General features: G+C 31.0%; 1 protein-coding gene across 1 annotated transcript in view; it reads right to left on the bottom strand.

Moving 5' to 3' along the window:
* The window catches only part of LOC148278146 (uncharacterized), a 190,510-nt gene that overhangs the window by 44,805 nt on the left and 130,092 nt on the right, over positions 1–15,613 (bottom strand). The window contains exon 7 of the mRNA XM_088231832.1: positions 6,303–6,520. Within this exon, the coding sequence (XP_088087958.1) occupies positions 6,303–6,520 (218 nt within the window). The remainder of the gene's footprint in view (positions 1–6,302; positions 6,521–15,613) is intronic.

Here is a 15,613-nt window from a genome sequence, read left to right as displayed (position 1 = left end):
AGATCCTCAGATCTGTGTTACAGAAAACTAGTCGTTCTCCTGAGATGATGAGGTCCAACTGTTCCTCCATCTCTTGGGTGGTCTTCCAAGAGGATATTGTCTAGATGATTGGCTGTAGCGTACACAAGGATCAGCTCCATCGCACAATATCGTCCATTTCACGTATCTTTAATTATGGTATTTTGGATTCGATTACTGAACATTTTTCCAGTAATGGATCTTAAGGTTTTCATTTCTTTTTCATTTCTTTTTCATTTATTTCATTTATTACATCAAAATAATAAAAAAAACACATTTTCTTCAGTGGAATTTTATAAGGTACTCGAAACGGTACGGTAAAACTATTTGCAGAAACCTTAAAAATGAAAATTTCACATTTAATAATGGAACAGTCAAGTTATTTTTTTTATGAATTAAATTGAAATTTTTGTACACATTATGATAAGATTTCTGTTTTTTTTTTATGGGATTTTTATTTAAAATACAGGGTCTTTTTTTGTCATTTTAGAACTTTCTATCGGTTATACTCTCTCTTGTCAAACTTAAAATTGCAGATTTTTTTCCTAAAAAAAATTTACCTAAAAATTATACAACATATTCAGCAGAAAGTTTAAACAGTTTAAGAATAAATTTAAAAAACAAATTAAATATTAAAATATTTTAAAGTAATATAATAAGATAATCGTAAGCACTGTTTCATACAGCTGAGCAGAGTGAACAAATAATCGTATATATTATGAAATGTAAAAATAAATAAATATCATTACCATTCACCATCTTTGAAAAAGTTCAAAAGGTTTGTTGTATAGGAACCATACCCACACTAAATATATCCGATACGTGGGAATAACTATTGATAACTATAGTAAAACTTCAACATCAAATTCAAATCACGCACACAATTCAATGGCCTTATTTATCGCTCGCTTCTCAATGGGAAAATTCAGATCAATGATCGAATTATTTTTCTTATAGTGTAAATAAAAAACACTCTAGTCAGCAGTTTAAAACGATAAATCGCTTCCATACTTTTTGTCAGTTTACTGAAGATTACCCGTAAACGTTGCAATATTTATAAAATTGAGAGCATGATTTTCACTAAAATTTTTATATTTTGAATAATGTCTTGATTTTATAAAAAAAAATCAGATTTACGATTTAATTCATCACATAAGATGTTTATTGTGTACATAAGTTTTACATAGTAAAACCTTTGCTTACGAATTGGTTTGATTAAATAGCATTCTTTTAGTGTAATTTATCTATTCATAATTGCCCCTGGTTCAATTGACTGTCCTGAACTACTATGCAAACTCTATTAGCGGATATTAAATGAATAACCTACTTCTTTACATTTCTCTTTTTTCATATTATTAGAGGCAAAATTTATATTGATGATGGACGTTTAATAATTTTAATGTAGTTACAAAATCATTGAAAATTAATTTATTAGCGATTAATCATAATGACGTGCAGCGATTACTTTCGAAATAATTCGATGTATTTTTTCTTTTGTTTTAAATTTACATTAAATTACGGTTTATTTTATGTTCGAGAATATTTTTTAACTTACTGTGATACTACTTGTGAAAACCTGTACTTTGTTTTGTTTTGCTGTTGGTTATCCGAATAAAGAATAAAAAAATATAAAAAATTGGAATGAGTGAATTTGCTTACTTCGGCTGTATATTATTCTTATGAAATAAAAGAATCTCGCATCTAACAAACTTTTGTTTTTTCAATTTCAATGAATTAATTGAAAATTTACACTCATTTTTTACAATAAATTTTCATGTCACATGTCACTGAGTTTTAGTGACGCGACGTTTTGAAATGCGCACCACTGTTCTTGAGCTCATATAAATGTATTTAACAGTAGAATTTAATGAAGCTATCAAAAAAAAAAATATTGAAATATTTCAATTGATTTAATTTGAAAAACAGTAAAGGATCTTAAGAATGAAAACATGTTAATATTTCCTTTTTTTGGCACTTGAATAAATAATTTATTCATTTGATCTGATTTGAAAATGTGGAAACAAAAGAAAACAAACCTCTTTAATATTTACTTCACAATTAAAATAAATTCACCAGCAATCTTTCGTAGGCGTTAAATTGAATATATTTTCTTATGTATTTATTTTTAGGTTTTATTATTGTTTCTAAATCTTGAGTAAAAAAAATGTACGTTTTTTAAAAATAATTATACCAAATATGTGTATATTTTAAGTTTTGCAAAGGCAATTTTGCCTTACAATAACAACAGCCATCCCGTCGTTTCCCCGTAAGGATGGGAGAGGATAGAACGTCACAACACTTTCTCTTTGCATACAGATTTAGCTTCCTCTACATTCATACATCTTCTCATGCACGCGCGCCGATTATTCAGACTTTTGACTTGTCCATCTTCAAGTACTTGTTGGATTTGGTCATGCCAAGTCTTTCTCAGTCTCCCTCTATTTCTGCATCCATCAACATTCGCACTGTGAATATTCTTAGCCATCCTTTCGCTGTCCATTCGTTCTACATGTCCAAACCAGCGTAGAGCTCCTTTCTTGATTTTGTCGATAATGCTTGTCTCAGCCTTACATAATGTACGAATCTCAACATTTGTGCATCTATCGTACGATTTTGCAGTACATGTAAAAAAAAAAAAAATTACATCACCATGTATTTAATTAGAGAAAATTCTTTTTTTATAACTTATTTGTGCATGTTGTGTTTATATGTAATTGATGAACACTATCTAAACATAACAAATTGTGATTATACCAATGTTATAATATGTTGTGTTGTTTATTGTTTGTGAACCCTCATAAATACATTTATTATTCAGAACAACAACATCGTTACAAAGTGCATGACATATTAGCATATAAAAAAATATATAATGGAAAAACATTTGAAGTACATAAAAAATCAAATTGAAATAAACTAACTCAAATATTTGAAAAACCATCAAGGAGTTTCTCACTCAAATCCCTCCCCCTAAGGAAGATCTAGTCCTGCAACTATTTTTGAAAAGTAAATATTACACTCGAGAACTTTATATGCTCTTCCAAAATATTAAACACACTCGGTGCATTAATGAAGAGGTGTCTCTTAGCAAAAGTTGTCAGGATTTTGAGTATAACATAATTCCTTCCCTTGGAAAACCTCGTACAAACGTTTCACTGAGACTTCTTTTTTTATTATTATACCTTATAAAAATACTGGGAAAGTGTTTTTATAAATTAAATAACATCAAATAAAAATAAAAATCTTTTCTATTTCTATCTTATATCATTGCTTATTTATATGTTATTAATTATACTTATTTAATCAAGTCACAGTAGAAGGATTGTTAAAAAGTACTACGTTTGACAATTTTAACACCAAGGGTTAGAAAGCCACATTTCATTTTTAAGTTCTTACCGGGAATACAACTCGGAACAATATGTTCCTTTTTTGGGTGATACCGAGTGCGTTGGATTCGATATGCAAAATTTTCAGTTCAAATGCGAAAAAATGTCCGTAAACTTGGGCATCCTGACAAATCTGCAATAGCGAAACATTTTATAGACACCGGACATTTTTTCGCATTTGAAGCGAAAATTTTGCATCACCCCAGTAATTACAGTGCACGAATAATAAAAGAGGCAATTGAAATACGCAGACACCCAAATAACATAAACAAAGACGACGGGCTTAAGTTAAACTCAGCATGGTTCCTAGCACTACGTACTACAAAAATTAATAGAAATGTGCCTACTGCCGACTGCGACACGGTACAAATTACTAGTAGTTAAACACACCCTTTTTTCCAAAACACTTAGTTTACTCTGACAATGGTAGCCGAAACGTCGGAACAAATCCAACACACTCGGTATCACCCAAAAAAGAAACATATTGAAAACAGTGACCGTGAAAACCTTCGCACCTATACAACTCGGAACTTTCCGTACTTGAGTCAAGTATCTTAACCACTTCACCACGGAAACCATCGCTAAAAATGTCAATGTTATTTTGTATCTGATTTACATATTCAAGCGAATTCGATTGCTCTATTAGATTTAAGATAAATTCAGACAGCATATTTGTCAATTGAGACACAAAGCAAACAGTTTCTATTGTATATTTGACAAATAACAAATACTTATCGTTGAGCTCTCCCATCAATGGATTTGGCACTCTACATAAGGATGTGTACTTGAGCGGAATTATTGAGTTTTCTATAACAGGAAGATAGACTGTTTCACAAAAAAAAAATTCAAACCCTTGAAGGTAAATCTAAGACACGTCAGACTAAACACATCAGAAATGGATATAAAAACTTGACCGATATATCAAATCTGACTTTCGTCTATGTCCGGGCAGATCAAGAATATTCGGTGTGTAAAATAAAACCCGAATTATCTACCAGTTTTCGTCACGATAGCGACTCTGAAGTAGACATCCTAAAAAGTCAATCGAATGGAGATAAGTTCACCTTATGGTGTAGTGGTATGCACAATTGGAAACCTGGCTTAAAATCCCAGGTTCGATTCCAAGAAGGATTTATTATTATTTATGATTTTTTAATGTACTATTCTTCTTCTTTCTGAAAATGGCTTCTGGATTTGGTTCCTGAGAACTGCCATGAGATGGTCACCTCGTTTAAGCAGTAGTCTGTTGAATATCAAATTATTGTTGCAAATCATGAACAGTATTTATCATTTCTGATCATTTTTGTTTATATCCATCCAGTGAACTCCAGTGAACGAAATGTTCTGGAAAGGTGGACTTTAGATTTTTATTTGAATTTTAAAAAAGCATTTTATGATGAAAGTGGTCTTTGGTGTTTTATTTGCGTATGAAATTGCTTAATGCGATAATTTCGGAAATTTTAACTTTTAAGAAAACGGAAAAAATTTAACTCCCGTGTTTCATCCTCTAAGGTAGAGCTTAATCTCAGTCAGTAAAAAAATCACTTCCATCTTCTTCGCAATCTAATGAAGTGCATATAATGTACTTCTGGGTTACCCTCTTCTAACACAAAGATGCCAAGGCTACCAGATTACGGAGAGCTCCTTCGGGCAGCTTTCTTTTTTCGGCACTAACATTTTTTTCCGTGAATGTTATGTGAGCACCTCCAAGGAGACTGATGTCCTAGAATGCGATGTGTGGTATATGATGGACAACTACGTGTGAATTGTGCCTTTATTACTTTTTTAAACTATTATTTACGTATCTTTAAATTTATGTATTTATTTATGTATGCATATTTGAACGTGCGAATTTTCAATTCAAATACCAATTGTCTAGTCCAATTAGTCCAGGCATTTACAGGGCTTATGATATGTCATTGGCTTCTTTAGGGGGCCACTTTACATTGCGTAACATTTATCATTGTGCCTTTGTTTAGTCATCAACAATTCCTCAACTTTTTCATATGTTGACTATTGTGAAGTTAAAGATCTGAAACCTTTATCACATGGGTGAGATTAATCTAGCTGAACCTATTTGCCTACTAGGCAACGCCTAAAAACAATTTCCCAATGTTCATACTTCTTCTTTTACCAGTTAGTTAATTCAACAATGTTTTTGCAGACAGGCTGGATTTCTTTCCTAGGATAAATTTAAAAGTCAATTTTTTGCAACAGAAAAGCCAAACATTTTTGAAAGGGGACTTTAACCAGCCAATGACAGTTCATAAGCCCTATAAATGTCTGGATTTCCATATTTCCTCCTCAAAAATTATTTTCCTCTCTGTTGCAACAAACTTAGACATAATTATCGTTTAACTCATATGTTTTCTTGGTTTATTTATAATGAAATAATGGTTTTTCATTATGAGTACAGAACTACACAGTATAATTTCAAAAATAAAATATTTTCAACTTTAAACAGCCTGAGTCTTGTTTGGTGGAGATTAACCTATCCAGAGGACACCCAAAATCTCCGAAAATACCAAACTGAAATACTTAAATCTGTTTTCAATGCAGCAGCAAGGCTTATTACGGGAGTAAAAAAATATTCTCACATCTCACATCTTCAAAATTTGCATGAGATCTCACTCCAGTATATTTTGATTATAATCTCAGCATATACTTCCAAAAATCAGCTTAAAAAATGTTTCACAGGAAAAATATGACGGCAAAATTTAAGTGTATTGTAATCCAGCATCCCTACTTGAAATAATGATGGATACAAGCAGGGATAATAATTATATTCCTTAAGATAAAAGTAGAGGGAAAATTGCTTTTGAACATTCCTTTTTCGAGAGATAAGAAGGTCGAAGAAAAAAACTCAGAAGAGTCCTAAATTAATATTGAAAATGTCACCTTTCCGAAGAGTGTTAGTCCGCCGTGCTCCGGCTTTGCACGAGTGTCAGCTAGCGCGCAGTCCGCCCACGGAGTGTTGCACGTGGACGTCAGCGTCAAGTACCGCACTCCGACTCGGTGTAGGGACCGCAGCACGCCGAGCGAGCCGCCCAAGGCGTGCCCGCCCTCTACGCCGACCAGGGAACATACCCGCCCTGCCACGTGGGCGGCCCTTATATCTGGCATGGAAATAATCACATTTACATATTCATTTATTAAGATTTAAGGAAATAATAAGACTCCATTACGAGTATTTAAAAAAAATACAGAATCCAAAAATTGTTAAACATTATGGAGACATTTAAGTTTTTTTTTTACTTATCTTACCTTAATAAACCGTTGTAACATTATTTTAAAAAATTTGCCAGTCAAATAAAATCTGTGTTGTATTTATTACAAAATCTATTTTTTATTTGACTATATATTGTATCAAAAAATATGTCTGACGAATAAAATGTTCAGTAAAAAAAATATTTTAACGCACAAAAATTTGAATTCACGATTTACTAGCTGCAAAGAAATATTAAAGTCAAAACAAAGGGAAGTCAACATCTAGCAATAATCCTTAACCTTCATAGGCAACAACAGAAAAATAATGAAATTTTGGACTTTGTTCCTATAAAAAAAGGCGCATTTGAAAACTGACTATTCAAAATGTAACCCCAAATTAAGTGGAGAACTTAAAGTTGATTTTGCTTTAAAAATAATTTTTTGATTATCTTAGTTCTCCAAAAAGGCTATTTTACCTAAATTTTTTAAATAAGTATATACACATAAAGTCATGTTCTCAAAGTTCTTAAAATTAGTGCCATAAAAGAAAATGTTTTAATATAAAAATGATTTTGACAAAATTAAAATTAATTATTAAAATTAACAGAACGAAAACATTTGTTTTGAATTGAGATATTACAATATCCACCTCTAAAACTATTTATCAAATCGACAAATAGTAAGGTTTAAAAGAAGATCATACAAACGTTAGGTGTCCAGGGTAAAATAACTTGATAATAAATGTAATATAACTTTAAAAAATATGTTAAATCTCAAGATAAATGATAATATCAAGAAAAATATGATACATAAATTAACACATTAAAAAAATAAAATTGCCAAAATCTTCAGAATACAAATAATTTTTATATTGTTGTTTTTATTAGAAAAAACAAAAAAATCGTTGTTATAAATTTTAAGAAATTTCTGATGGTCGGAGACAATTTTATTATCAAAACACAATGGTTTTGCAGTTGCTCGTGATAACAAATCATGGTTAAGTACATTTTGAGCACAATGAATGCACCGCTATCAGATATTACTTCTGAAGTGTTGGCTGCTGTCTGCGGCATGGATAGAAGTGCGCGAAATAAGCAACGCGTATTCTTTAAAGGAGAACATTATACTCAGCGTGTAATCCTCTTTGTGAAGTCAAGATGGCTTTAAGAATAACTTACAAAAATTGAAATCCCAGCCACCTCCCTTGTAACGAGAAACCGGATTTGAACCAAAAATACTGGTGTTCTTTATTTTTTCAAACAGAAATAAAATACTTTGTTAGCTTTAAGGTAATATATAAAACGTCATCATCTATCCGCACCAGTGGTGCATTTGACACTGCATTGGTAAAAAAATGCAACGTCTCTTGGTCATAATATATCAGAAGTAGGTAAAGTGATCTTTGATCATCGCTATTTTGAGTTGGTTCGAATGTGTGTAGACAAAAACTGGATTTCAGCCCCAAGGAAGTTATAAAGACTAACAATTTACAACTGAGAAGGAGAACATAAATAATAAATATACGAATAAAATAAATTTAAAACAACTTTACTTTAAGTCACTTTTTTTACTGCCCACCGGTTTCAAAGCTACACAAGCTTCTTTAGAAAGGTTTACTTAACTAATGAATTCTATTTTTTTTAAAAGTGATTAATAAATATTACAACGATATATATGGAACTAATAAGTCAAGCCTTTTGTTATTTTAAAGATGGGAAGTGAGAGTTGAGATAGATACTATCTTTATAGTAACTATCTCAAGATAGGACTCAAGGAAATATTGTTTATTCGGTTATTTACTTTTTTTTTATTATTGAGAATGGATTTTTAATTTTAAGGATTTCCAAGTTGTCTAATTTTAATATTTTATCTTGAAAATAAGGAACTTTTAATCCAGTGTATTTAAATTATGATTATTTTTTATCAGATTCCTAACTCATATGTATATACGTAATATTTATTAATCGTTGTAAAAATAAAATGGTTTAGAATTCATTATTTAAGTATAATTTAAAATATATATATTTATGATAAAGAGGCCCGTATAGCTTTAAAACCGGTCAGTAGAAGAAAAAAAAAGGAGTTCAAAACAAGGTGTTTTAAATTTATTTTATTATGATGAACAACTACAAAGTTAGTACTTTAAATATATATTTTATATATGGATTTTCAAACATCAGGAAAATGGTGAATGTGCCACTGTTATTCCCGGGTGCACAATAAATATGTCAATCTTTTTATTGAACATACCTAATGTGTTAATATATTATAACAGAAATGAAGAATATAAATATAGATAAGGGAACATTGAAATCAAGGCATTTACAGGGATTATGACTTGTCATTATGTGGCCAATTTAATAAGCTAATTGAAGGAATATGAATGTTTAAACATAGACAAAATGGTATATTTTACACAGTATGTACAATAGACACTTAAACCAACCAGTGACAGGTCACAAGCCCTGTTAATGCCTAATTTTTCAAATCTCCTTCTCTGAAATTGTTTTCATTTCTTTCGTTATATTTTAGGTGGTTTTTAATTTATATTTCATTTCAACATTGTCGAAAATAGAACTCAAAACCTCAAGCTTGATAGACAAACGCGCATAGAGGTGGTGGAATAACCTCAATTCGTTTTTTTTATCATTATAAATAAACAAAATAAATTGCGTATGTTACAAAATATTGAAAATTTGATTTCGTTAATCATACTATTCATAAATAACACACTTCACAAGCATTTCAATTTACATTAAATGTACAAAATAAACGAGTTGTTAGTACTCATGGCTTTGTAATAAATTTTCGTTTAGCAGAAAAAGCACTTGAAAAATACCATAGCCGAGAAAGATTGTTTTCTTCGCAAAAAAAAATATTTTCGCTTAAAATACAAGTGAATTTGGATACCGTTTTGTAAATCGAATTTGATTGAATTTTTTTAAAATGGCTTTTCACGAAATGTCAACATTTTGCCCATTTTCATACCAAACGGTTACATATTTTGAAACCTAGGCACCTTTATCATATTTAGCGTTTCGCAACCAGCGGGTCGCGGGCGCAAAAGGCAAAAAAAAGGAAAGATTAAAAAACTGACATCATCAGTGGGTGGAGGGTAGCGTCAGATTTCTGCAAGATCTGGTGCTACCTCTTTTCCTTCCCGGGACATCGACATTGCAAGTATTGTTCGTGACCTGAACGAGGCAAAAGTTGGTTCTCGGAGGTTGATTCTGGGAGGATGGGGGAGGTTGCGTATTAAAAAAATTTAAAAAACGCTGATCGAATATATTTTCAGAAAGGTGCCTATTTTAAAAGTTAAGGTATTTATGACTTGGTATTGACTGGTTTGAGTGGTTTACATGCTATTTTATTATTTTGCCTTTGTTTAAAAACCAATTTATTTGTGAGTTTGTTTTACAACTAAAAGGTCTAAAGTCAGCATAGAACACCCTTTTGAAAATGAAATAACAAAAAGGCAAATGTGTTTTAAAACTATATCTCACCAAGTCACTTTTTGTGAGATAATAAGATATATTTTTTTCAGCCTGTTGAAACGAATCACTTTTATATTAATCCAATCCAGGTATTCGTATAAAAATAATAAATATGTAAATTAATGAACAATTAATATATTCAAGCCGGGTTGTGCTCCCATGGTAATTATGGCCTGTCAGTTGCAATACAGGCACACGGTTTTTCAGAGCCATACCTCGAAACTCCAATGGAATATTTTTTAGAATATACATACTTCAAAAAAATCGTTATTCCTTTTTTGGAATTCAATTTTTTTAATTATATTTATATTTATATTAAAAAATATTTGATCAATGAAGTGATATGCACCGGACGCGGGATAGGGAAATAGCTGGGTAAGGGAGGGGTAGAAGTTTGTGGAAGCAATGCTAGTCCGCGAAATGTTTGTTTCCATTTTCTTATTGTGATATTTTTTTTGTTTTCAAAAATCATCGTTTTTGAAAAAAAAAATTGGAATTTTTATAAAAATTTGCCATGAGGAATGTTCCTCTTAAGTTTTTGGGTCTTGCCTTAAAACACGTGAACCGGGGAACGGGGTAGCTTCAAACATGGCAAAGGAAGTCGGAAAGTGGCACATCGTTTTGTTTCAAGGTAATCTGTAGGGCGGGGGTAACGCGAATCACAGTCCTCCTGCGTCAGTATGCTTGCAACGGCCTGTCGCTACGCGGTGTTTTGTTTTTTTGTTGCTAGTGTTGTAATTCATTATAATAATAGCGGTACTTCTGTTTTTGCTAATCTTGAATTTTTGTCAAGTGTTTAGTAAACTCGTGCTCACATCAGAACAATATATTTATAATTTTTTTGAATGATTAGTTTGATAAATAGTCTTTTATTCGTTAAATGAATAAAAAATAAATATAAAAAATACGTATTTTGTGAGGTGAAGTGGACATGCCGCAAATATACAAACGGAAGGTTGAAGGACGACCATATCAGCAATATGGTTTACAAAATATGCACAAAGCTGTTTTGAAAGTACGGGAAAAAATGTTATTTATTCGAGATCTATAAAATTTTTAGTACCAAAAGTACTTAGATTTATATAATTCAAATGGTTTTCATTATTGTTTTAATGAAATAAACAATTTTCTGTTTTTTCCATTGTTCCAAAGTTTTATTTTTCACATCATCAAAACAAAAAAGTAATATATTGGTTATTTAGTGTATGTTGTCCTCACAACTTTAATTGAATTCTCTTTACAGGGAAAATTTCATAGTCGTCCGAAGTCACCACACTTGTAGTGGCGACTCCGGACACACAAATATTTTGTCTACCCGAATCTTCATAAACTGAAAAAATATACGAAAAAATATCTTGAGCCACCTCGTTCCCGGTATTTATTTTTTTGTTGTTGTTACAATGACTGTTGTTTTCTTTAATAAATAAAATAATATAAAATAAAAAATATAAAAAAGTAAACAGTTGGATAACGTATCATTAAATAAAGTCCAGTAAATCGTTTTCTTATTGACCTAAATGTATGGCCACAGTAGCGAGCGTTTTTGACGCGACGCGGGCCAGGTGCTCGCGATTTTCCACGCGGTTTGCGAGAAAGTGAAACCAGTAAAAAATAAAACTTTTTAGTTTTGATTTTTTAGATGTGAGAAAAAATGCGTTGAAAGAATAAAAAAGCTTTTAAAGCAATTATCTCATAACTTGTTTTAATGACTTAATGCATTCTGTCAGTAAAACCTCGACATATTATATTAATGCATAAGTAGTCTTTTTTACGATCTTCTTTTTAAGAAAAATGTATCTTAAAAGCAATTAAAATGTTGAAACTTCTGTTTACGATCGATCGTTCAAAAGCCTGATATCTGGATTTGAAATGTGAAACGATTCATAAAGCTCTTCTTTAAGCCGATTTCAACTTATTTAATAGAACAATAAGATTTTCCATTAAAATATACTATTTGATAGAGTTATAAATTTAAGATAGAAAATGTTTTATTGAAAGCTTTAATATACGTTCTGATAAAGAATTTTTAAGAACGCTGTGTTTTTCTATGTATTTCATAAATTACCTACCTTTAATAACTATATCACACACCCACAGATATACACACCCGCGTACACACACAATCATGATAAAATTGTGTGAAGGCTTATTTTTTTTTTCACCCCAACAAACCAAAAATTTAATTAAATTTCACTCACTTGCGACAACCATTACACTCAAACTTTTCAAAAATAACAATGGCATGATCATACTGATACAGTCATTTTATCTGTCAAGACCATAAAAATGTGTTTAACAATCATGACGAAAATTATGCATATATTTAGATAAATTTCTGCATACTTAACTCAAAAATGAAAATTACAAATTTATCTTACTGTTATTACCCTGATTTATTTTGTTCTTATGGTTTCATTTTTTAAAAAAAATAACTTTTTAAAACTACTTAACAATGTCAAAATATAAAAATAAATCGTGTTGTGGTCAAAGATCAGATGTCCGAGTTCCACTCTACTCCATCTTAATTTTCGTTTTCAAATGGTGAGTTATTAATACTCGTATGTAGAGACAAAACTCAAGGTGAGAAAGTACATTCTAATATCATATGCAGAGAATAACCCGAAGGTAAAGACAATAGAATGTACCTGCCTCACCTTTAAGTTTGTCTCTGCATACGGGTATAAGACTTCGTTGAATATGGTTGAAAATTAAAATATTTGGTCATAAGAACAAAAATACTTCTTTTTCTTTTTTTTTCTTATTAATAAAAGACAAAAAAAGTATTGATAAGTGGTAAATTTTACCCTCGGGGCAATTTTCCATGGTTAAACAGAAACTGGGAAATCATATTTTTTATATTTATTTAACTTTTTGTACATAATGTCATTTGTTTGTTGGCGGGCTTATTGCCAAATGGCATTTTTTTCCAACCAACCAATCATATATATTACAGTGTGTTAAGTGATTACTTAAATCAACCGGTGATAGGTCATGTAGCCTCCAAATGCATTGACTTTTATTTTTAACCTGTAATTTTTCCTTTTCCACTGCATTTTAAAAAATATTAAATAAAATTTATACAACTATAAAAAAAGTATTAAACAGAAAAAGCATAATTAAATGAAGCAGTATATTTCTACATTTATACCGTATTATAAATATATATCTTTGTACAATAATTTTTTGCGTTTTTATGATTGACGAAAATATTTTTTGAAAATTTAGCCGTTAACAAAACCGTGTTAGAAATTGGGAAACAAGTTGTGGTTAGGCGGGGTTCGAACCTCGGACGTCTTGAGCCTTATACTACAATTTAAATTAGCCCGTATCTAGATGGATAAAGAATACAGATGCGTGTGGGAAATAGAACCAGAATCCGGAACAAATGTTTTTGACTTGATTGCAATACTCAGGTAAAAATCGGAGAAAAGTTAATCAAGCGGAGAAGCACGGCTCTTGGTCGGCGCGAGATTTTTTGGTTTAAAAGTTGATTTTACACTGCAATATTTCATTGTCTATAGACTAGCTCTTGAAACGTAAAACTGATCATCATACCTTTATTACAGATAATCGAGATGGATTGTATTTGGTAAACCAATGTAAACTCTAGGCGCCATCCCGGGCAGATAGAGGTGTGATGTAATGTATGATTAAATATATCAAAATATGTTATTTCACGTTTTCTAAAAAGGCAATAAATTTAGATACTTTTTTTTCTTGTTTACATTTATTATGTTGAAAGACACAGCAAGTAAATAAATAGACTCCAAGTGCCCGCCTATTCATGTTTTATTTTCCACTTCAATGCAAAAAGAAATGTCTCTTTAAAACTTTCCAGACAAAGTGGAAAAAAACTTTAGTTCGAAACTCGGCATGCAATAAAGTTTATGTTGTAAGGACGTTTTTCAGTGGACATATTGAGTTGGTACATTGACATGGTCCTTATTTGCAGTAGCTTGTTCTCCGGTGCTTACTTTTAAAGCGCAATGCTAATTTAACTTTTTGTGCGGTCGTTCCTCGTACATTGGACCGTCGCCAAATTGGCTACATGAAAACGTATGTAGATTTGCCAGAAGCTGAGTTAACAGAATAATATGACTTTTTACTTCAAGCGGTTAAAATTAATTACAGATATCACATCATGGAAGAGAAATGATTTAATTAAGTAAGCTTTCCCATAAATATTACTAATACCAAGTTAAACGCAAAAATGTTTAAAATAAAATTACTAAGAAAACGTTTGTTCAAAATGGTTTACATTTGTACTCAAATTTCTCTTCAAACCTTATTTAATTAAAAAAATAAGAACTTTTTAATGACGGGGGTAGAATCCATCTGGCTGAATTATTTCACCTACTAGGCAACGCCTGAAAATACTTATTTTAATACCAGTAACTTACAATATTTTGGGTATGTTAAAATGATTACACACGAAGCTGAAGTTCAATTCCTTGGGAGTTTTAAAAACTGATATTAATTACAATGGAAAGGGGAAACATTTTTGAGAAGAGCATACAGAAGTTGGGGCATTCACAGAGCTTACGATCTGTCCTGTTTTAATATACCCAGACCTCCATATTTCCTTCTCAAAAATGTTTTCCCTCTCTTTTGCAATAAACAATAATCGGTTTATTAGTATGGGGTTGTTAAAAACTTAATAAAAGAGAAGCCACAGCAATATTTTTACTAAACAACAAAAGATCCCAAGCGACATGTAGCCAGCTTTACAAAAACACCCATTATTTTTTATTTTTTTAATGAATAAAAAAACTGACGATTTAAATTGCGTAGGAATCACGCCAAAATAAAAGGTATAAGTGAGATTCAACAATATTTTAGTTTGTAGAAATTTTTGTAGACAAGAATGGATTCAACTCCCTGGGGAGCTGTTTATATTTACATATTACAACAGAGATGAAGAACGTTTAAGAGAAGGTAATATAGAAGTCTAGACATCTACAGGGCTTATGACCTGTCAATGGCTGGTTTTAGTGGCCACTTTACACACATATTTGAAGGAATAAAGATGTTCAAATATGGGCAAAATGGTGAATGTTACACAGTGTGTAAAGCGGCCACTTAAACCAGCCATTGACAGGTCATAAGCCCTGTAGATGCCCAGACTTCTATATTACCTTCTCTTAAATGTTCTTCATCTCTGTTGTAATATTTTAATATGTGAGATGATTTCATTTTTTTTAACAACAAAAAATAACAATTAAACTTTAATGGTTCTTTTGTAAAACTGCTACAAGTCGCTTAGGAACTTTTGCCTCTCTACCCTTGATATGTACTCAAAATCATTTTAATTATATTAACTCTTGATTTACCCAGTAACACAACTGTAAAAAGGTCTTTCAGAAAAAAATGATTTAACTCAATTATCATTTTGAAATCTTTATCTACTGTTTTCATTTAAACACATTTAATTCTAAAATAAAGATACCAGTCTCTAGGATGTCACAAAAGCAATGAAACCGGTAATTACTTATTCCAAATTTGTGGATT

The sequence above is a fragment of the Micrasema longulum genome, unplaced genomic scaffold (genome assembly GCF_059751315.1).
Source record: "Micrasema longulum isolate JH-2025_06_02 unplaced genomic scaffold, ASM5975131v1 h1tg000926l, whole genome shotgun sequence".
Classification (NCBI taxonomy): Eukaryota; Metazoa; Arthropoda; class Insecta; order Trichoptera; family Brachycentridae; genus Micrasema; species Micrasema longulum.
Note: the sequence above shows the minus strand (reverse complement) of the source record. Positions and strands in the feature narration are given on the sequence as shown.